Source organism: Bubalus kerabau, chromosome 2 (assembly GCF_029407905.1).
Source record: "Bubalus kerabau isolate K-KA32 ecotype Philippines breed swamp buffalo chromosome 2, PCC_UOA_SB_1v2, whole genome shotgun sequence".
Classification (NCBI taxonomy): domain Eukaryota; kingdom Metazoa; phylum Chordata; class Mammalia; order Artiodactyla; family Bovidae; genus Bubalus; species Bubalus kerabau.
The window spans coordinates 117,040,286-117,064,101 of record NC_073625.1 but is presented as its reverse complement, the minus strand read 5'-3'; the positions used below and the strand labels follow the sequence as shown (position 1 = coordinate 117,064,101).

The window sequence follows — 23,816 nt, the reverse complement described above, 5'->3', positions numbered from 1 at the left end:
ATATTAATGACTGGCTTTTATAGTACCAGAAGTCAATTCAACAGATCCCTTAAATAAAGTAAATCACTGATAACCGAATCTTAATTATAAGGATTGGCTTTCTTGAAACTTGAAACTAATTGTAACTGATCAGAAACTGGGACGTAAGAATGGATAATAGTACTATTTGCTGAGCTTAAATATGAGTACGTTACTTAGCTTATAGAGCCTGGAACCTTGTGTACAATATGCTTATATCTAGCTTCTGCTGCGGAGAAGGCAATGGCAAGACACTCCAGTACTCTTGCCTAGAAAATCCCATGGATGGAGGCTGCATTCCATGGGGTCGCTACAAGTCGGTCGCGACTGAGTGACTTCACTTTCACTTTTCACTTTCACGCAATGGAGAAGGAAATGGCAACCCACTCCAGTGTTCTTGCCTGGAGAATCCCAGGGATGGCAGAGCCTGGTGGGCTGCTCTCTATGGGGTTGCACAGAGTCAGACATGACTGAAGCGACTTAGCAGCAGCAGCAGCTTTTGCTGACTTGAGCTTGTTTGTGAGTCTCACCCCCTTTTATCAGGATCATTTCAGTTACTACACCTAAATTTAGAAAGGTATGTAGAATAACACCCTTAGAAATATAACGTCTAATAGTGACTTTCATGTCTTTCTGTTTCAGGATATGGGTCTGAATATGCAGTGGCTGTATTCTGCTCGTGGAGACTTCTTCCGTGCTACATCTAGACTAACTACGGATTATAAGAATGCTGAGAAAACAGACAGATCTGTGATGAGGGAAATCAATGACCGTATCATGAAAGTAAGTAATCCTTAGAAAAGGAGGAATTCAAGTTTGTTCATGTCTAATTGGTAAATCTTATTTTTCTAAAAAGTAGATTTTATAATTCTAGGAGCCTGGAATCCTTTCCTGCTTTAGAATTCATCACAAATTTTAAAAAAGATCTAAAGCTAGTATATCTAAACTGAAAATACAGAAGACATTTGACCTAGTATTAGTTTTTTTAGGCTCTGAAATCATTTTAAAGAAAGGATCAGTAATGATTTTCATCTGTCATTTTCTCTGTATTTCTGTTTAATTCAGCCCTTAGCTGTTTTATTATAGTGGAAACTTGTAAAACTTCCGTATGTAGGCTCCAACCAAAAAAGAAACAAAAAACAACCCAGTGCAGTTAGAGTTTACAAAGGGATTGACAGCTTTCCTTACAGTTTTAACATTAGAAGATTAGTAGCTTGGTTCTCAACATTCTTAAAATTCAGGGAAATTTAAACATTGAAGTGAGAGAATGATGGTTGTTTTACTATATCAGGTCATTTTCTCATGACAAAAGCTGAGCATTGTGTAAGGTCTGTGTTTTATTTTTGCAGGTGGAATATCACCTCCTCTCACCCTATGTATCTCCAAGAGAGTTTCCTTTCCGACACATCTTCTGGGGCTCTGGCTCTCACACTCTGTCAGCTTTACTGGAGCACTTGAAGCTGCGGAGGAAAAATAATGGTGCTTTTAATCAAACACTGCTGGAAAACCAGTTGGCTCTGGCAACTTGGACTATTCAGGGAGCCGCAAATGCCCTCTCTGGGGACATTTGGGACATTGACAACGAATTTTAAATGTGACACCCATAACTTATGCAAAAACATCACGGTAGTGTGGTTTCTAGACTTGTATTGGTTATGCTAAATTTTCAGTAGGGCTAAAAAACTAATATTAAAATTCTACCCAATCTTGGTACTACTAGATGTTGGTCTTTAGGCAGCAGCTTTTAATACAGGGTAGGTACTTGCATTTCTAGTTAAATTGAATAATTTTTTAAAATGTTCACAATAGAATATTTTCTGTGATTATCTGTAGAATTTTTAGTGCTTTGTAATGGTAACTGCCTCTTTCCTGTCTGTTCTGAAAAAGTCAGAACCAGTTATGTGAACTATTTGGTCTAAATCCTAAGGACATGAGCTGGTTATCTTTTGAGCTGGAGGAGGAAGGTGATACCTGCTGAAGGTGGAAGGTGGTGGCTTAGAGTGATCTTCCATCTTCATCTGATGCTAGACAGACACCAGGCTGTAAGGGTTTACTCTCCACGTGGGGTCTCTGCCTTCTGTAAGGATTTAGCTGGTTTCCACCTCTGAAAGTGGAACAGTTCACTTTCAGAAGAGATGGGACGTGTTTTCTTGCCAATGAGGTCTGAAATAGAGGAACTTCAGCTGCATAAAATGAGGTTCACAGGAGTAAGGCCTTAATGTGGCAACCTAAAGATTATCTATGAAAAGAGGAGACCAGAAAGCCAAAGACCTAGTATATTTTCTTTTCCTCTATCCCTTGTCCCATAAACCTTTGTTAGTTATTTGTTTTCACTTATTCCAAGGTATTTTGAAAGAGAACCAGGTTTTAGGTGTTTAATTTCAAACTCAGTTTGTCAGACTTTAGAGAACACAGTGCCAGATTTTGGCCAAAGTGTTAATTTTTTGGAAAAGCTTCCTGTCATTTTGGCACTGAGATATTTATTGTTTATTTATCAGTGACAGAGTTCACTATAAATGGTGGTTTGTTTTTTTTAATAGAAGATAATTATCGGAAGCAGTGCCTTCCATAATTATGACAGTTATACTGTCGTTTTTTGTTTTTTTTTAAATAAAAGCAGCATCTGCTAATAAAACCCAACAGATACTGGAAGTTTTGCACTTGTGGTCAACACTTAAGGGTGTTAGAAAACAACCACAAGCCAAATAAAATTATAAAGCTCAGTCTTGAGAATTAAATTTAATTAGTGGTTGCTAATCAAGTTAAACTTCTATTTAGCTAACCAGATAAAAATGGCAGTTCTTCTAAATGCAGTGAATTGTGACCAAGTTATAAATTATTGTCACTTAAAAGCTGTGATTGTATTCATACATGCAAAATTTTATAGTTCAATTTATCCAAGATGTAACTTCAATTTGAATTTTGCAAAATTTCCAGTACCTTTGTCACAAACCTAACTCACATTATCGGGAGCAGTGTCTTCCATAATGTATAAAGAACATGGTAGTTTTTGCCTACCACAGTGTCTATATCGGAGACAGTGATCTCCATATGTTACACTAAGGGTGTACGTAATTATCGGGAACAGTGTTTCCCATAATTTTCTTCATGCAATGACATCTGCAAAGCTTGAAGATCGTTAGTATCTAACATGTATTCCCAGCTCCCTATAATTCTCTATCTTTTAGTTTTAGTTGCAGAAACATTTCGTGGTCATTAAGCATTTGGTGGATAACTTCAACCACTGTAAAATAAAATTACTTCCTTCAAGGTTCTTTGTTTTTAAACCTAATGCTGTATTATTTGTGGTTTCTCCGGGTCTTCTGTTAGGCAGGATAGTGGCATACATTTATAATGTTTGCTGTTGTCAAGTAAATTTAACTTTATCCCCTTATTTGCATGTTATCTCCTATAAACTTAGTTCACACAAGTTTGAATCCAGAATTAACCTTTTAGCTTAAAGCAGTAGAAACCTGTACCAGAGTTTGGGGGGAGGGGCAACTGTAGGGTGGGGGGAGGTAAAGTTTGCTAAAGGGTCTTTGATCACGTCTCCCCAGCCATTAGTATCTGGTGGTTATAAGTTAAATGTAGACATGAACAAGTAAGTTTGAGACCACATCAGTTAGGACTTTATTTTCTACTCACCCATTTTTATTATAAACCTGATAATCAGTTGTTTGTTCTAAGGCAGTTCAATACTGTCACCTAAAAAAAAGTTCATAGGGTAATCTTAAGATTCTTAAACTTAGTGTCATTTATGTAAATTAAAATAGATGTAGATTAATACAGCCTCACTGATTTGTTTGACTATTCAGTCTGTTTCAGTCTTCCAGTGTTTTATCTTGAACTGATACTTAGTGTAAGTGAAAAGGTCAGAGTTGGGATTCCTGGTTTGAGTATCATGCTTTGTCATTTTAATGAAAGTACAGTGACTTCAAGGCATTTTATGAATAACGGGTATACATTTTACAGCAGTAAATTTCTTCAGAAAATATTTCTGTAGTTAGGATTAAGTTATTTACAATCAAACAGGTCATTATGTGGTAAGGGGCTTAATATTCCTGAAGGAAATGGATATCTGACTAATGCCAACCAGCTGGTCAGATTTTTTCTGGTTTTAGATGTCACGTGTATTTTGAAAGTAAAAGGATAAAATGAGTGAGCTTTGTCATGATTCACTATTCTAGAACTTGCATGACCTTTATTGTGTTTCCTCTGGAATGTTCTTGAAATTTTAGTTTACTAAAGATAGCGTATTAGACTTGCCAACTTACTGCTCAGCTGTGTTTGTGAACAAGTGACATGCCCTTACAATTGTATACAATCTGGTATGTGCAACAATGTGGAGATTCCTCAAATGATTTAATAAAATGCTTGAACACTGAGTTGTCATTGTTAATAGATTTCACTTAGGTTCCCAGTAAAACTGAGCGGAAAGTACAGTTCCCATATACTCCCTGCCTGCACACCACCCCCATCCCAGTTTCTTTGACTATCAATATCCTGAGAGTGCCCCACCCCCACCAAGTACATTTGTTACAATCAGTGACTCTATCTTGACACATCATTATCCTCCAAAGTCCATAGTTTACATTAAGATTCACTCTTGGTGGTTTACATTCTATGGGTTTGGACAAATGTATAATGATGTATTTACCGTTATAGTACAATAACAGGATAATGTTGCTGCTGCTGCTGCTAAGTCGCTTCAGTCGTGTCCGACTCTGTGCGACCCCATAGACGGAAGCCCACCAGGCTCCCCCGTCCCTGGGATTCTCCAGGCAAGAACACTGGAGTGGGTTGCCATTTCCTTCTCCAATGCATGAAAGTGAAAAGTGAAAGGGAAGTCACTCCGTCATGTCTGACTCTTAGCAACCCCATGGACTACAGCCCACCAGGCTCCTCCGCCCATGAGATTTTTCAGGCAAGAGTACTGGAGTGGGGTGCCATTGCCTTCTCCGACAGGATAATGTTACTGCCCTTAATATCCTGTTCTGCCTCTTCAGCTTCCCTTCCCAATAACCTCTGGCAACCACTGATAATTTTTAGTGTTTCCATAGTTTTGCCTCTTCCAGAATGGCATGTATTGGGTTGGCCAAAAAGTTCATTCAGGTTTTTCCATTACATCTTAGGGAATCATACAGGTCATTCAATGTAACTTTTTCAGATTGGCTTATTTCAGTTAGTAATATGCATTTAAGTTTCCTCTATGTCTTTCCATAGCTTGATAGCTTGTTTATTTTTAGTGCTGAATAATATTCCATTGTCTGATGTAACAGTTTATTTCTCCATTCACCTACCAAAGAACATCTTTGTTGCTTCTAAATTTTGGCAATTATGAATAAAGACGTGTACAGGTGTTTATGTGGACGTTGGGTTTTCAGTTCATTTGGGGAAATACCAAGGAATGCAATTGCTGGATCATATGGTAAGAGTTATCTTTTTGTAAGAAACTTCTAAAATGTCTTCCAAAGTTACTGTACCATTTTGCATTCCCACTAGCAGAGAATGAGAGCTCCTGTTAGGCCACATCCTAGGCAGCATTTGGTGGTGTCAAGTGTTTTGGATTTTGGCTATTCTAGTAGGTATGTAGTGGTGTTTCATTTTAATTTGTATTTCCCTAATGACAAGACACTGAGCATCTTTTCATGTTTTTATTTACCAAGTGTACATCTTTGGTGAAGTGTCTGTTCAGATCTTTTGCTCCTAATTTAAGCAGGTTGTTTGTTCTCTTATTGTTGAGTTTTAAGATTTTTTTTCTTTTGGTGTATTTTAGATAACAGTCCTTTATTAGACCTGAGTTTTACAAATATTTTCCCCCCAGTTTGTGGTTGTCTTTTTTATCTTTGCAGAGCAAAAGTTTTTAATGACATCTAGCTTATCAATTATTTCTTTCATGTATCACTAAACCCATCTAGATTTTCCCCTATGTTATCTTCTAGGAGTTTTATAGTTTTCCATATAAAGGATTTTTGTAAAGAATATATGGTTTATTCATTTTTTTGCATGTGAATGCATGTGGATGTCCATTTGGTCATTGGTTTTCATTAAGAACACTCTAACAGGTCACATCATTTGCAAGTATTTTTTCCCATTCTGTAGGTTGTCTTTTTGTTTTAGATTAATTTTCAAATATATACAAACAACTCATACAAATCAAAATCAAACAAACAACCCAATCAAAAAAATGCACAGAAGATCTAAATAGACATTTCTCTGAATAAGACATACAGATGGCCAAAAGGCACATGAAATGATGGTCAGTGTCGCTGATTATTAGAGAAATGCAAATCAAAACTACAATGGGGTATCACCTCACATCAGTCAGAATGGTCATCATCAAAAAGTCTACAAATAAATAAATGCTGGAGAGGGTATGAAGAAAAGGGAACCCTCTTAGACTGTTGGTGGGAATGTAAGTTGGTGCAGTCACTGTGGAGACTACTACAGAGGTTCTTTTAAAAACTAAAAACAGCTACCATATGATCCAGCAATTCCACTCCTGGTCATATATCCAGAAAAAAAATACAATTCAAAAAGATACATGCACCCCAATGTTCATAGCCACACTAATTACAGTAGCCAAGACATGGAAGCAACCTACATGTCCATCAACAGATGAATGGATAAAGATGTGGGGTATGTGTGTGTGTGTAACACACACACACCACATCTTTATCCATATATAAATATATATATGTATGTGTATATATATATATGTATGTGTATATATATACACACACATACCACATCTTTATCCATATATAAATACATATATGTGTGTGTATATACACACACACACATATACAATGGAATATTAGTCACCCATTAAAAAGAATGCCAGCAACATGGATGAACCTGGAGATTATCATACTAAGTGAAGTAAGTCAGAAAGACAAATATATGATATCACTTATACATGGAATCAAAAAAAGGATACAAATGAACTTATTTACAGAACAAATAGACTCACAGACATAGAAAACAAATTTACAGTATCCATGGGGGAAAGATAGGGGAGGGATAAATTAGGAGTTTGGGATTAACACACACAACTATATATAAAATAGATAATCAACAGAGACCTACTGTAGAGCACAGGGAACTCCACTCAATATAATAACCTATAAGGGAAAAGAATCTGAGAAAGAGTGGTTTGTTTTTTTTTTTGCAAGGACTGACAAGTTTATTTCTGCAGTCAAGCTTTGAAAGAGTGGATTTAGTGTATAACAATTGCTTTGTTATATACCTGAAACTAGCAACACAGTAAATCAACTATAATGTGAAATGAAAATTAGAGGTGCCATGTGGGAAAAGATTGATAAAATGATTTCATATGAATTGTTACATGGAAAAAAAAAACTTGATTTCATACCAATTGTTGCATAGCAAAAAAAAAAAGCATAACCAAATTATAAGGTAATTGGAAATAATCATTGCTGCTAATCATCAGGGAAATGCAAATCAAAACCACAATGAAATATCACTTCACACCTGTCAGAATGGCCATCATTAAAAAGAACACAAATAAGAAATGTTGGCAAAGATGTAGAGAAAAGGGAACCTGTACATTGACAGGAATGTAAATTGATGTAAACACTGTGGACAACTGTATGGAGGTTTCTCCAAAAAACAAAAATAGAACTGCTATATGCCCCAGCAATTCCACTCCTGGGTATGTATGAAAATAACCCAAAACACTTATTTGAAAGATACATGCACTACAATCTTCATAGCAACACAATTTACAATTGCCAATACAGCGAAACAATCTAAATGTTCATCAGCAGATGAATGGGTAAAGAAGATGTGGTACATACACACAATGGAATACTACTCAGCCACAAAAAGAATGAAATTTTGCCATTTGTGCAACATAGATGGACTTAAAGGGCATTATGTGAAGTAAAATAACAAACAACCCAATCAAAAAGTGGGCAAAAGAACTAAACAGACATTTCTTCAAAGACGACATAAGAATGGCTAATAAACACATGAAAAGATGCTCAACATCACTCATTATTAGAGAAATGCAAATCAAAACCATAATAAATAAAGTATCATCTCACGTTGGTCAGAATGGTTATTATCAAAAGTCTACAAACAAATGCTGGAGAGGGTGTGGAGAAAAGGGAACCCTCTTACACTGTTGGTGGGAATGCAAACTGGTTATAGCCGCTATGGAGAACAATGTGGAGATTCCTTAAAAAACTGGGAATAGAACTGTCATATGACCCAACAATCCCACTGCTGGGCATACACACTGAGGAAAACAGAATTCAAAGAGATATGTGTACCCAATGTTCATTGTTGCAATAGCTAGGACATGGAAGCAACCTAGATATCCATCGGCAGACAAATGGGTAAGGAAGTTGTGGTACATATGCACAATGGAATATTACTTAGCTATAAAAAGGAACGTATTTGAGTCAGTCCTAATGAGGTGGATGAAACTGGATCCTATTATACAGAGTGAAATAAGAAAAAGGAAGACAAATACCATATATTAATGCATAGACATATGGAATTTAGAAAGACAGTAATGATGATCCTACATGCAGGGCAGCAAAGGGGACACAGGTGTAAAGAACAGACTTTTGGACCCAGTGGGAGAAGGCAAGGGTGGGAGGATTTGAGAGAATAGCATTGAAACATGTATATTACCATATGTAAAACAGATGACCAGTGTAAGTTCGATGCATGAAGCAGGGCACCCAAAGCCAGTGCTCTGGGACAACCCAGAGGGATAGGGTGGGAAGGGAGGTGGGAGGGGGTGTTCAGGATGAGGGAACACATGTATACCTGTGGTTGATACATGTTGGTTGATATATGGCAAAAGCCATCACAATATTGTAATTATCCTCCAATTAAAATAAATTAATTTAAAAAGAGAAATACTGTATGATATTGTTTATATGTGGAATCTAAAATAAAAACAACAAACTAGTGAATAAAACAAACAAAAAAGCCGATTCACAGGTAACAAAGAACAAAGTAGTTGTTATGGGGGGCAATATAGGGGTGGAGGAGTGGGAGGTAGCAAGTATTGGGTGTAAAGACAGGCTCAAGGATGCATTGTACAACATGGGGAATACAGCCAATATTTTGTAATTTAATTTTAAGTGAAAAGTAACCTTTAAAAATTGTATTAAAAGTTAAATAATAAGTAAAAGAGTACCTTAGTCCGTTTGTCGGTTACCAACTTCAACTCAAAGTGTCCACCAGGGGGCGTCAGAACCCAGGACTATGGCGCTTCATTCTGAATAGTCTATGTTGATCCAGGGCTTGTAAACTCTGGGTTCATCTGGCTCTTTCTCTAGCATGGCAGAAGGCGCAGGCACGTGGGAGCAGCTGGCAGAATCTCCTCCCACTGCTCTAGTAACTGTCTGAACTGTTTGGAAGTGTGTGAGCCCAGCTGCCCGAGCAGCTCTGAGGAGCTCCGACTTGCTCGATAAGATGAAGGCACTGTCCGTTCTCGGTCCTGGGAAGACATGACCTGGGTTAACAGATAGCCCCATGCCAAATAATTCCTTTAGAAATCCCTCTCTAAAAGCTCCACTAAGGGGCAGATGGTCCATTTCTGACTAAGAAATCTCTGCCCTTTGTCATACTGCATCGTTTGCTCAAATATCTGTCCTAACCCCACACCTCACTTCCCTCCCACCTCAGCTCAGGCACTGGAGGTACTCCAGGGAACCAGAACCCACTGTTTCTGTTTGCACATGGTGAACTTTTAAAACCAATGGCTGCTGAGCCCCACCCTAGAGATTCAAATTTAATTGTTCTGGGGTGGAACTTAGGCAGCAGAGTTTTTAAAAGCCCTTCCCACGTGATTCTTATGTGCAGCCTTATGGAGAATCTCTGGGTTCAAGGCACTACTCAAGTGTAGGAGCCTGAAAGAAATACAGAATCTCAGCATCCCCTTCCTAGCTTGCTGAATAAGAACCTGATTGAGAAGCACTGGTCAAGTCAGCATACTGTTCCACTTCATCCATGCTCATCACCCTGGCCGGAACCCACAGCTTCCCCAACTTTCTCAAGTTAGAGCACTTGCCTTCAGAAGTTTTTGCCTCTGACCTACAGAGAGAAACACATTTTATAGCAGGATGTACAGCACACACATGTGTAAATAATGAAATTAAAATATCATAAAAATACTTCTATTATTATTCTTACTGAAGCAAACTTGGATTCGTTCACTTGTGCACAGCTAATCTACTTTCTTGTGATCAAGGAAAGTGCAGCATTCATTGCAGGACACCACTCAATGAGTCCAGGCAGCTAGAGTTCCAAAGACCCAATTCCCTGATGGGTCCAGGAAAAACTTTTAAAGACAGAGGGAGGGAGGGGAGATTGAAGGATGCATGGTCAGCTCATGGATATCCTTCTGAATGGCTGGTGGTGATGTAATTGGGAGTCAACATCACCAACCTGCTGGTTCCAATTGGTCCGGGGTCTACATGCTTGTGGGCAGCACACAGTTAACTTATTCCACCTGGCGGGGGTTTCAGTATCGGCCAAACAGCTCAAAGGACATGGCTTAGGATATTATCTATAGCCCTTGAGGAGGAAGTAAGGTTCTTGACTTTGTTTAACGGCTAAAGTATTATTGTTTCGTCTTGCTTGGCTGTTATGCTTTCTTTCTGCATTTCTTACCTCTCTGATTAAATTTATTTTTTCTTGGAACTTGGGGACGGCCTAAGAGGCTAAAGTTTTTCTACAGAAGAGGCAGGTGGAAGACATGGTGGGGCGGGAAGAGGGGCGGTCTATCCTGGGAAGGCCCCATAGAGTTACACTATCTGGTTGCTTACACTCTCTGTGAGGGACTCTAATCCATTCAATAGGTATTCCTGGCACATACTGTATACCTGGCATTGTTCTAGGTGCCTGTGCCAGTCTGTTCCCAGGCAAAACTTCCTGTTATTATGGAGGTTATGTTGGGGTGGTGGCAGGATAGGGTTGTCAGAAAGTTAAAAGTAAATCATGAATATGAAGGGCATGCTTGAAGATTAATATAACAGTTTCTTTTAAAACTTATATTTGGGGGTACTTATGAATCCTGATTGTGGTGTTTCTTGATCTCAGTCCTGGGTATACACACTTTGTAAAACCCAAGTCTTTGCATTTCTCTGGATGCATGTTATGACTCAGTGAAAGTTCAAAAAAATTATATTCTGATATTTTCTATTATTGTCTTCTCATTTAAAAGAAAAGCCAATTAAAACACTAAATTCAGTTCAGCTACTATTAGGTTGTAACAGGAGTTTAAAAAACATTGCTCTCTTTTTAAAAACAAAACAGAACCAAAGAAAAACCTTCAGCCCAATAACTCCGCAGCATCCACCACTCTTGGCTGAGCATCTGCTTACGGGTATGAGACAGGCTGCCTTCCTTGCCCTCCTGCTTACCCTGCATGCAACCGTCTCAAGCCTTCTTAAGGGCAGTGCCACAAGCCTCCCTCAAGCAGCTCGGGCCACCTCTGCTTAGAACTAGACCCAACAAGCCCTTCTCCCTGCAGAGTCACTCTGCTGTGGGCAGCTCTCTCCAGGTTCCAGTTCTGGGAAGAGACTGGCACAGGCACACAGGAGGGCTGGGGTTATTTCTGCAGCCACCTCCTGAATCTCCTGAGCCTTGTGCTTCTAGCCTGTTTCATTTTCTCCATTATGGTGTCAGTCCCCTTGGGGGAGATGAGACTCCCTGGCTACTAGTACCAGAGTCATCAGACAATGCAGAGAAGGAGCCATCCTCTGAGATAATTCCCATCACAGCTCCCACTGCTCAACGTGGTGGTGGGGACAGTCCAGGGGTTGGGACTGGGCAGGATGGGTGTGGGGAGCAGGAGACCTCTTTTCTGTGAGCCTAACGGTCCAGATAACCCTGCACTAGGGACCAGAGCCATGGGTCTGGCCCCTGAGAGCAACTGGAGGGGAGATGGGAGAATGGGGAGTTGGGCTCCCCTAATCAGCAGGACCATCCAGCATGCAGGTGCTTTGACCTCTTGCCTTGTTTAATTTTGAGCTTGATTTATCAGCAGAAAAACTTGCTCCAAATCAGTTGTTTGCATCTACTGATCCCCAAAACCTAGTCAGACCTGATGCTTCCCAAAGTTCCTGGGTTTGGTGTTGCTTTGTTGTGTCTTAGTGGTTCAGAGCAGACTTGGGAGTCAGAAAACTGGATTTGAATCCTGGCTTCACTACTACCAGCTGTTGCTTAATTGTGTACAGCCTCATTTCTATCACCTGTGGCGCCCTACACCCTGTCTCGGCCCAGGTTGGGTGCATTCACCTTCCTGCTCTGTGGCCCCTGCTCCATGACAAAGGGCAAACCTTACAGACACTGGTAGGGAATGATTTAGTAGGAAGTTGTCCTGCTCACCTCACAGGGCAAGACGCTATGACCCAAAGCCACCCAGTCCAGCCCCCCATAGCCATCTAGAACCCACCCCTTCTCATTGCCCCACTGTCCTCAGACCAGAGCCCTTGGGCCCAACGCGGGAGAATAGGCGCGCCGAGAAGACACCATTACAGAGTTCTCTGCTGTCTGATCCTTGGGACAGTTCTGTCTGGAGTTGTTTGATTACTCTACACATTTTACAGATGAAGTACAGTCAGTAACAGGGCCAATTGCCCTAAGTCTTCCGGTTCTAAGCACCCTCCCCCCCCTCCCAAGGCTGCCTGGGGCTGGGTTAGGCAGACTGCACCGTCACTGGGAGAAAGAGCTCTGAGTTTTCTCCTCCTTTCGAGGTGCAGGCCCAAGAGGGAGCAGTGGAGGCCCTCTTTGCCTGGAGCTCTTTCTGCTTGTACTCCCCTAGCAAGGAGTGTCACAGGCCTGAGCCTCCCCCTTAGACCCAGGGAAAGGGTCAAGGCGGTCCAGTTTGGCCTCTGGGCTGCTGCTGAGAGATTAGGATTAAACTCCCTCTCTGCAGTCACTCACTGGATTGGGACCTTGGAAACTTCCCAATTCAGTCTCTTCATTTTAGAAACGAAGGAACTGAGGCCAGGGGGAAGTGATTATTTTATTTTATTTTATTTTATTTTTTAACGCTACATGGTAAGTAGGGGGAGCGGCTGAACTGCTGCTTAGAATTCGAGGCTCCTATTTCAATGCTCCTCCACTGGGCCCTGTTGACTACACCGGCTCAATGTGAACTCTCTACCCTCTGCTTCACGTCTTCTCCCTTTGGCTCCACCAGAAGGCGCAAAGCAGCTCCTCTGGCGGGATGAAGAAGGGGGAGTGGTGGCCGGTTTGAAGGAAGAGGGAGAGGGAGGAGTAAGTAGGACAGGGCCCCTTAAAGGGGCGGGTCAATCCCGCTGGGCCCCGCCCCCCTGGGGCGGCGCAGGCGCAGGCGGGCTCCAGGAACTCCGGCGGGAGGGCGGGCGCTCCTGGCTCTTGGGCCGGCGCGCTGGGCCGCAGTACCTGCGGGGGCCGGCGCAGGGCGCGGCGCCCGGCGGGCGGACCTCGACGCCCAGGAGCGAGGGCAGGGAGCCGGGACCGGGACGGGGGGCGGAGCGGGAGGGGACGCTACCCCGCAGCCCCCTCCCCCGGGGGACGGGGCGGAAGCAGCCGGGAGCGGGGAGGTGTGAGCGGACGCCGAGGACAGCACCATCTGGAGGGGCGGGACCGCGCGGCCTCTGGGGGGCAGGCGAGTGCGTTGGGCAGTGCCGGCTGGGGGCCCCAGGCGGGGAGTCGTGCAGGAAGAGCGCGGCGGGCTCAGCCCAGGGCTGCCGGAGCAGCAGCCGCAGCGGGTCGGGGTTCTCAGCTGGGGCCCGCAGCAGCTCCGCGGGCTGAAGCTCGGCGTGGAGGAGCAGGGGGGCGTGGGTCCGGCGGTGCAGGAGGAGGGCGGCGTGGGCCCGGGGGTGCAGGAGCGGGGCGGCCGGGGCCACGAACCCAGTCTGGGGGTGGTGTGGGGGCCGCCGGACGGCGCGGACTGGAGGCGCCCGCCGGCGTGGACTGGCTCCGCAGGCTGGCCGGTGGTGCAGGAGGAGGGGCTGGGGCCCCGCAAGCAGCACCAGGAGAAAGGGGAAGGCAGCCCCGCAGTGCAGGAGCGGGGGGAGGCCCGCACCGGGGTGCAGGAACGGGGGGAGGGGAGCCCACGCCGGCTGCTGCAGCAGCCCGAGCAGCTGTCCGAGTTCGGGGAGGGCTCTTGGGAGCGCAGAGACGAGCTCGAAAGTTCCGGGGAGCAGTACTGGGAGAGCTGCGGGCACCTCAGACGGGAGGCGGTGGTCCTGGGAGCGGTCCCGGCCCGTCGTAAGAGACTCGAACTGCTGGGGAGGGCCCGGCCAGTGGGGCCCCGGGGGCCTGAGGGGGAGGGACGTCTGGGGGTGCAGGAAGCGAATTGGCTGCCTGGGGTACAGGAGGGACAGGTGGTGCGGGCTGTCCAGGAAACATACCTGGACGGGAAGGGGTCCCAGGAGGCGGAGGGTCCCCCTGAGGGGCACAGGATCCGGAGGCGCAGGCGGAGGAGGAGGTGGTAACCCACGGGCCGGCCGCTCGGCACCAGGGCCGGGCCGGGCCGGGCCGGGGTCGAGGTGACCGCAGAATGTAGGGGTTTGGGGAGAGGGGAGCAGAAGAGCACCGCGAACCTGGGGGCGTTGGAAACCACTGCCCGGTAGCAAGCAGTGCCCTGCTGGGTCCTTTTCTGCCACCTCGGCTGGGACATCATAGAAGCAGTGTCTGCAGTGAGCCAGTGGAAGGCAGCAGGTAAGGAAGCCCAGCTCTGTTGTCAATTGGAATTGATGTGTTTGGAAGGAGGGGGCTGTAGTTACCTCAGGAGAGCGTGGTCTCCGAACTGCCTTTTTTTTCCTTCCCCGTACTTAAACCTGGAGAGGACCCAAGCAGTGCAGTTTTCAACGGCAAGGCAGGGCCCCTCCCCCCAGCACTGTTTGTGCCAACTGGAGTGATGGGACATTTCCTTAGAGTCTAGACTGGCGGTGAGACTGTCTGGGTGACTGCCAGGCCTGGGCAGAAGGAAGAGAGGGGTAGCCCTAGGGTGAGGTTGCAGAGGAAGTAATCAGCACCCCCCCCCCCCCCCAAGCCAACTACCGTGGAGGTGCTTCATGCCCTAGCTGGGGTGGTGCAGTCAGCACAGGCTGCCTCACATCCTCAAATCACATTCCAAAAAAGGGAAGGGGCAGCATTGCAAGGACAGGACCTTATCTTGTAACTGTAGCCACATGAGCTGAGATGAGTGTGGCAATCAGTGACTTGGGCACGAGCCTGACCTGCTCCCGCCACACCTTCTTGTCACATTTGATTAATAGTGAGGGCCCAGAGCCAAGGATAAATAGTGGGCAGGAGGGTGGAGAGCCACTGGTGAGGCCCTGTCTCCGTGTGGGCTCTCAGGACCCCAGTCTGAAAATGAGGGAGAGGAGGGGTATCTGCATTGTTGGTCTCGGGGCATCCTGTGTGGCCCAGACCTCTGCCCCGCCCCAAGGAGGTGGACAGATGAGCAGCTGAGCTGTGGCATCATGAGTTCTGTACCAGCCAGGGCCAGCTTCCAGCCCAGCTTGGAGGTAGGTCTTGGAGAGGTGGGGGCTAAATTTGGCTCCCTTTTGACTCCTTCACAGTCTGGGTGCCAGGCTGTTCATTCCTGCCCCATAAGGACTTGGTGGTTCATCTGTGGGCCTCGTCCTCTTAGGGATGTTCATTTCTTACCTGGCACTGTGTGGGTTCTTGCTTCTCTAGCCCTCAGGCGGAGGTGGGTGCAAATTGCTGCCTGTCTCAGGACCCTCGCCAAGACCCATCTCTGCCCCAGCCCAGGGAGTGGCTCTGAGTCAGATGGCCCCCAGAACCCCTGTCCCAACCGGACTGGGTGGAGATGGTCCTTTTCTGTCAGGCATGGAGAGTGGTGGTGGCATCCTCGGCAGGCAGCTGCTGGGACTCCGCTGGAGGAGCCGGTTAGCCTACTCCCCATGCAAACCCAGACTTGACTGTCAGCTTCATCCCACGCCTGCCTGTCATCCTGCCACCACAAACACTCAGGCACCGGAAGTTCAGCTTCTGTGTCCAAGGAGTCTGGCTCTTAGGATGGCCAGACTGGTTCTGGCTCTCTGGTTTCAGTGGAGAGAATTGTTCTGAACACAGACACACAAGTGCACACCTTTACCCTTTTTCAGGTTGATTCTTGAATTTGTGGTAGATGAAGAGAAAGAGGACTTTGGCAGGTCTGGGTTTAAACCATTTACTAGCTGTGTAACCCTCTGAGGCAAGATAATGTCTCTGGGCTTCAGTTTCCTCCTCTGTGAGGTGGGCTGCTGTTTTCCCGACAGTGTCCTCGGTGCAGAGGGCTCAGACCCTTTGCCAGCCTAGCGTCCACCTTCCTAGGAGCCATGGGAGTGGACATTAGGTAGGAGGGGTTGGTGCTCCCAGACCTTTTCCTGTGTCCCTGAAGTCCATGATTATTCCCCTGCCCTGTGTTTTATTCTGGAAGATGAAGTGCTTTTTTGTTTTTATTCACAGCTTAATTGAGGAACATATTAGAACATATTTATTGGAACATATTTAAAACAATTTAATAAGTTTTAACATTTGTATATACCTGGAAAACTACCACCACAATCAAGATAACGAACATACCCATTATTTTCAAACTCCCCCCCAAAAGTTCTTTTGTGCCCCTTTGTAATTCATTCATCCTGTCCCTCCTTTGCCATCCCCCTTCCCTAGGTAACAGTGGTCTGCTTTCTGTCACTACACATTAGTTCACATTACCTAAATTTAAGGAAATGGAATCACACAGTATTTTTGCTTGTTTGTTTTGGCTTGGCTTTCTTTAAGTCAGCATAATTATTTTGAGATTCATCCATGTTCTTGTGTCTATCAATTGCTTATTCCTTTTTATTGCTGAGTAGTATTCCTTTGTATGTGCATACCACAGTCTCTTTATCCATTAACCTCCTGATGGGTTGTTTTCAGTTTTTGGTTATTATAGTAAAACTATTAAGAACATTTGCATAATTATTTGTATGGACATATATTTTTATTTCTCTTGGAGAGATCCTTAGGACTGGAATAGTTGGAGCATATGGTAGATGTACATTTCATTTTTTAACAAAGTGCTAGACTGCTTTCCACAGTGGTTGTACCAATTTACATCCCCACCAACTGTGTATGAAAGTTCTAGTTTGCTACTTTGTCAGCATTTGTCAGTCTCTTTAAATTTAGACACCCTAATAGGTCTGTAATGGTATCTCGTTTTGGTTTTAATTTGCGTTTATGTAATGACTAATGTTGAGCATCTTTTCATGTGCTTATTTGCCATCTGTTTATCTTTGGTGATGTGTCTGTTCAAATTGTTTACCCATTTTTTAATTGTGTGGGTTTTTTTTTTTCCATTCTAAGTTTTGGGCGTTCTTTTGTATTCTGGGTTCAAGCCTTTTATGGGACATATGATTTGAAAATATTTTCTTCCAGGCTTTGGTTTGCATTTTGATTCTCCTAACTGTGTCTTTCAAAGAGCCAAAGTTTTAGATTTTAATGAACTTCAATTTACCAATGTGTTCTCTTATGGATTTCGCTTTTGGTGTCTTAAGAACTCTCTGCCTGACCGAAAGCACGATGGTTTCCTCCTATAACTTTTATAGTTATGGATTTTACATTTAGGTCTATGGTCTATTTGGGTTTAATTCTTGGGTTAGTATATGGTGCAGGGTGTTCAGTTTTTTGCATGTGGAGGTCCAGTTGTTCACCAGAATTTTTTGAATAGACTTGTTTCTCCATGGAGTTGTCTTTGTACCTTTATTGAAAATCAGTTGTATATGTGTAGATCTGATTGTGAATTTTGTTTTGTTCCATTGATCTAACTTTTCTGTCTTTATCCCAGGACCACATTATCTTGATCACTAGATTTTATTGTAAGTCTTGAAATCACGGAAAGATCTTGAACTTTGTTCTTCCTTTTCAGAAGTGCTGTAGTTATTCTGGGTTTGTTGCACATTTGTATTTTAGAGCCATTTGTTAATTTCTACAAAATAGCCTGCTGGAATTGCATTAACTCTATAGACCAATTTGGGGAGAATTGATATCTTAGAATATTGAACCTGACCCATGCACAATGTGCACCTCTGTATTTATTTATATTTTTAAGTTTCACCAATGTTTTGTAATTTACAGTATACAAACCTTTTAAATCTTTTGTCAGATGTATCCTTAAGTATTGCAAATTTTTGATGTTGTTATAAATGGCATTTTTAATGGAATTCAGCATTTTGTTTAAAAATTTATCTACCTTAACTGTGGTAAAATATACACAACAGAAAACTTACCACGTTAACCATTTTGAAGTGTGTAGTTCAGTAGGGTTGCTGCTGCTGCTAAGTCGCTTCAGTCATGTCCGACTCTGCGACCCCATGGACTGCAGCCCGCCGGGCTTCTCCGTCGCTGGCATTCTCCAGGTTAGGTATAGTTATGTTGTGCGACCATTGCTGTCATCCATCTCCAGAACTTTTTTTTTTATCTTGCAGAACTGAAACTCTGTACCTATTAATCAACTTCTGTATTCCTCCTTCTACCTCAGCCCCTGGCAGTCGCATTCTACTTTCTGTCTCTATGAATTTGACTGCTCTAAATACCTCATACAGTGTTTGTCCTTTTGTGACTGGCTTTTTTGGCTTATCATAATATATTCAAGGTTAATCCATGTTGTAGCATGTGTCAGAATTTTTTTCTTTTAAGGCTGAATAGTCATCCATCGTATGACTATATTACATTTCATTTATTCATCAGTGATTGCTACGACCTTTTGCTATTGCCAACAGTGTTGGTGTAAGATGGTGTTGTTTGTTAAATTTCAATTTCCAATGTTTTACTTCTGAGTATTATATACTCATATCCTCCCCCCTTGCTGAACAGACTTGTTCTAGTAGCTTTTTTGTGGCTTCCATTGGATTTTATACATAGACCGTCATGTCATCTGCTAGCACAGGCAGTTTTACATCTTCCTTTCTGATCTTTATGTCTGTTATTTCTTTTTCTTGCCCAATTGCACTGGCTAATCCTCTGGCATAATATTAAGTGGAAGATTAGATATATTGTTCCTGATCTTCAGGGGAAAGTGTTCAGTATTTCACCATTATGAATGGTTTTCTTCATGTATGATCTTTATCAGTTTGAAGAAGCTCCCTTCTATTCTTATTTTACTGGGATTTTTAATAGAAAATCCATAGAAATGGATGTTGGATTTTGTCAAATGTCTTTTTCTGTGTTTCTCAAAATGATCATAGGATTTTCTTTTTTAGTTAATGTGTGGAATTGTCATGCATTAATTTTTTCAAATGCTAGATCAACCTTGCATTCCTGAGACAAGCTCCATTGGCTCATGATGATTATTCTTTCTATTGTTGAATTCTGTTTTCTAAAAAATTTGTTAAGATTTTTTGCATCTATTTTTGAGGATAGTTTTCTTTCCTTGTAATGTCTGCAGGATTCATGATGTACATCTTTAATGTATTATAGTCTGCCTTCAAGTGATGTAAGAACCATAAAATAGTACATTTTCACTTTTTCTTTCCTTTATGCAATTATTATCAGAAATTTTATTTATGCATGTGACAACCCCCACGCAGCAATGGTAAGATTTTTGTTTAAACAGTTAATTTATCTTTTAAAGTATTTTGAACAGTAAGAAAAATATGTTAACTATTTAACCATGTAGTTGCCATTTCCAGTGCTATTCATTTCTTTGCATAAATCTATGTTTCTATACTGGAGAAGGAAGTGGCAACCCAATCCAGTATTCTTGCCTGGGAAATCCCGTGGATAGAGGAGTCTGGTGGGCAACAGTCCATGGGGTTGCGCAGAGTTGGACGACTGAGCAACTTTCACTCACACACACGTTTCTATATGGTATTATTTTTCTTCTGTCTGAAGGATTTCTTTTAACATTTATTGTAGTGCAGGTCTGCTGGTATTGAATTATTTCAGCTTTTATATGTTTAAACAGTTTATTTAGTCTTTATTTTAAAAAGATATTTTCAGTGGAATAGAATTGTAAATCACTAGTTTTAATGATATAGTGCCTCTGTCCTCTCATTTCCATTGTTTTCTGCAAGAAATTTGTTGTCATCTCTGTTCCCTATATGTAGCATGTCTCCCTTGCCTTTCCCAACTACTTTTTGAGATGTTATCACTGACTTTGAGCAATTTGGTTATGATGTGCAATGATATAGTTTTCTTCTTGTGTCTTGTGTTTGAGTCATTGAGCTTCTTGAATCTGTGGGCTTTTAGTTCCCTGTTCTGTAACCTGGAAACTCAACTATAGGGCTGACTTCCTCTGTTTCCTGTCTCCTAGGTATCACTGGTCTTTGTATCTTGATATACGGTGTCTTCAAAACCATTTTGTGTATTTTGTCCATTTTTCTGTTGTTTCTGTCAGGAGGATAAGTCTGATCTATATTGTTCTGTCTTGGCCAGAGATGGGGATTTTACTTTAATTCTCTCACTACCACCCTTTACTCTTCCCATCTTCCAGTCCATCCACTCTGGATGTATCTCATTTTTTCGTCAGTCTGCTATTCATTGTTTATGGTATGATGTAGTAAACCGTGACTTTTCCTTTCCTGCACACTTTTTTGTTTTTCCTGGAGTTGACTTTTCTTGTTTGCTTAGTTTTCTATGTACCTTTCAGTTAGACCCCACACTAGCTGTCTGAATTTCTCAGGATGTCAATTCTGTTAAGAATTCTATCAGAGTCACCTTTCTGAAGAAGGCTCTTTCAGACCTTGGGCTCTGATGGCATGGATTAATTGCTCTGTATCACTGATGCTTAGCTGTCCTCCTGGGCTCTCCCTTTCAGTATCCTGGGCATTTCCATCACTGCCTTCCCGTGTTGCATTTCCCATTTCCTATCTTCCCCTTTGTTCCGTTTATCCTCTAGTTTGGGATAGCACATCGTTCAATAGCTTCCCAAGAGGAGGGTGAAAGAGTGGTAGATTATTCTGAGACCTTGCCAGTCTGATACTCAAGTCACTTAATTACTGAATATAGAGATCTAGGCTGAAAATGGGCTTCCCTGATAGCTTAGTTGGTAAAGAATCTGCCTGCAATGCAGGGGACCCCGGTTCGATTCCTGGGTTGGGAAGATCTGCTGAAGAAGGGATAGGCTACCCACTCCAGTATTCTTGGGTTTCCCTTGTGCTCAGCTGGTAAAGAATCCGCCTGCAATTTGGGAGACCTGGGTTCAATCCCTGGGTTGGGAAGATCCCCCGGAGAAGGGAAAGGCTACCCACTCCAATATTCTGGCCTGAAGAATTCCATGGACTGTATAGTCCATGGGGTCGCATACAGTCCATGGGGTCGCAAAGAGTTGGACACGACCGAGCGACTTTCACTTTCAGGCTGGCAGTTGCTTTGGAATCTTAAAAACATTGCTGTTAAGTTCCAGAGTTAACATTAATGTCTAAAGTCATTCCCAATCCTTGTTTTGTCCCCTTGCCCAGAAGTTTATTGCGTCTTTTCTTCATCTCCAATATTCTTTAATTATGTAGCTTTGGTGTGGACTTTTGCTCTCCATTGTGGCAATTCCCTGTACTTTTCCCTCCATCCCTTCTGTTGTGATTTTAGCAATTTTGATAGCAGAAAATGTCTGTTGATGTTCTTTTATCCCATGGCATGGATGAGATAGACAGAAAACTACTAAATTCACCTTAAGTTTTAATAGACATATTGGAAGAATGGGTTAGGATTTTTGGCTAGGGAAGTATCCATATTTCACTAAAAAACAAAAAACACCTTTCTTTCTTTTTTTTTTTTTTAAGGACTTAATTTGCTAACATTTTAAGACTCAGGTTTTTTTAAATTAGAAAAATTAAGAGAAGTGTGTGAATCTGAAGAAGAAATTTTCAGAATGAATTTCTTAGAAATTTAGTAGAATGATTTTTCCATCCACTGACATTAATAGGATTTAGTGTTAAGAATTATCATCTGTATAGTAAGTAGTCCCATAAACTGGTGCTCATGGCCATGATAAGAAGAGCCTTCTGAGAGTGGTCAGGGTCAGTGTCGGAGAATATTTGAAAACACGACTGTTCTGGCCAGGACCAATGATTAGCACAATTACAGGCTTTCTCCAGAGCAGCAGTTCTTAACCCCAGTCTGGATTCATCTGAAGAGACTTAAGGATATGCTGCCTAAATCTCACTTAGACCAAGTTTAGAATCTCAGTGGGTGGGACCCATGCATTGACACATTCCTACCCACCAGGTGACTTTTTTAATACACAGCTAGTACAGAGAACCACTGCTCCAGAGTTTAGCAGAGACCCTTGCTTCTCAGAGTGTAGACTAAGGACCAGCACATTATAACTGGGAGCTTGTTAGAAATGCAGAACTTAGGCCCTATCCCATATCTGTGGAATCTGAATCTGCATTTTAATAAGAATCCTCAGGTGATCTGTATGGGCATTAAAGTTTGAAATAGTACCTCAATTATTTATTCAACAAATAGATTTGCAAATAGATCTGTTGAACAAATTTATAAGCACCTACTGCCAGGGCAAGACTGCTGGGAGAGGTGGTGATGGGTCTGTTGAATTTTTTATGTCTCCTGCCTGTTTGTAATTTTTTATTCCCCTTGTTTAAAAAAAAAAAAAAAAATATATATATATATATATATATATATATATATATATATCCTCTTCTTGTTTTGTATAAGAAGACAAGATGAAACATCTTGTCTGTCTCAGGATATTAATGAGCATTTTCTGTCAGAAACTTTCTTCTCTTGTGTAGTCTTGTTTCTTCTCAGTTCTTTTTTTCTGTGTTTTACTTTCTTCCATGTTAGAGGCTTTGCTTGAGTGTCTGAAAATTTTTTTGTCATCTGCTCTTGACTGCAAGCACTGGGTGGTCTTGTTGACCGAGCCTCTTCGTATGGTGACCTGGCTGGACAGTTTGAGGGGGACTCCCAGGGTTGGTTTCTTTGTATCTTTCTTGCCTGTTCAGAGTCCCCGGAAAGGATACCCCTGTCTTCTGCTAGGAGATGGAGGCCTGGCTCCACGTTGCTGGAGGGAATGCAAAAGGGGAACTAGAATCGCCATGTCTATGTGTGCCTTCCTTTTTAGGGCCACGGCACCCGGTTCTCAGCCAAGCCTGCTGTGCCAGTCAGAGACCGGCAGTTTACCTCTGAAGGAAAGTCCCGACTTTGCTGGGTGGTACCAGGGCAGCCACCCAGTGGCTTTGTATTGGGGAGGGAGTCCAGAGGGGTCTTACTGCTTCTTAAACAGCTTTTAACTAATCCTGTGTATTTTTAGCACTTCTCTCTGTCTCCTGTTCTTCTTCTAGAGGTTTCTGGGGCTGCTAGTTCCCAGGTCTTCTGAGGATTCTGTGGGGGGCAGTCAGGCACTTTTCACCCTGAGACTGGGGATTTTCTCAGGTCTGCTCTCCGTAGCCACTGGCCCATCTGCTTTCTGGCTTCTAAAGCTTTGTTGTGGTTTTTCTCCTCTGCTCTTCTTCCTGTCCTTAGGGACTTGTGCCATTCAGAAAGTTCCTCTTTTGACAGTTGCCACCTCAGGAGGGTTTGGGGAAGAAGTGGAATTACGTGCATGTGTCTTTTCCTGAAACCTGTGTCCCCTCTTTAAACTTCCTCCCAGGATCCATGAATTCATTCAGTTAAATATAAACAAATAAAATTCCAGTCCTGCCCTCCATGAGCCCCAACCCTCCAACCAAGCTGTTTCGTGTCCGGTTGTATATGGACTGAATTCTGGTTCAGCTGTTACTCCCTGCATGACCCTGGTCATGTCTCCAGAGCCTCAGTTTCCTCATCTGTAAAATGGGATAACGTAGGGTAGTAAGGGGGAAGGTTAT

General features: G+C 42.8%; 2 protein-coding genes and 1 long non-coding RNA gene across 5 annotated transcripts in view; 2 read left to right on the top strand and 1 right to left on the bottom strand.

Annotated features, from left to right (window-relative positions):
- TFRC (transferrin receptor) overlaps positions 1-4,403 on the top strand; it is a 29,653-nt gene extending 25,250 nt beyond the window's left edge. For both annotated transcript variants that reach the window (XM_055568540.1, XM_055568541.1), the window contains exons 18-19: positions 661-801; positions 1,368-4,403. In XM_055568540.1, coding sequence (XP_055424515.1) covers positions 661-801; positions 1,368-1,610 — 384 coding nt within the window. In that variant the 3' untranslated portion in view covers positions 1,611-4,403. The remainder of the gene's footprint in view (positions 1-660; positions 802-1,367) is intronic.
- On the bottom strand, positions 1,069-10,445 carry LOC129643662 (uncharacterized). The gene is made up of 5 exons (XR_008710419.1): positions 10,195-10,445; positions 9,965-10,095; positions 9,197-9,499; positions 1,990-2,181; positions 1,069-1,478 (listed from the first exon to the last, which is right to left on the bottom strand). It is a non-coding gene; the product is annotated as an uncharacterized LOC129643662 (long non-coding RNA).
- A 3,469-nt stretch (positions 10,446-13,914) lies between these two features.
- TNK2 (tyrosine kinase non receptor 2) overlaps positions 13,915-23,816 on the top strand; it is a 40,069-nt gene continuing 30,167 nt past the window's right edge. For both annotated transcript variants that reach the window (XM_055568532.1, XM_055568533.1), the window contains exon 1: positions 13,915-14,718. The gene's annotated coding sequence lies outside the window, so the exon portion shown is untranslated. The remainder of the gene's footprint in view (positions 14,719-23,816) is intronic.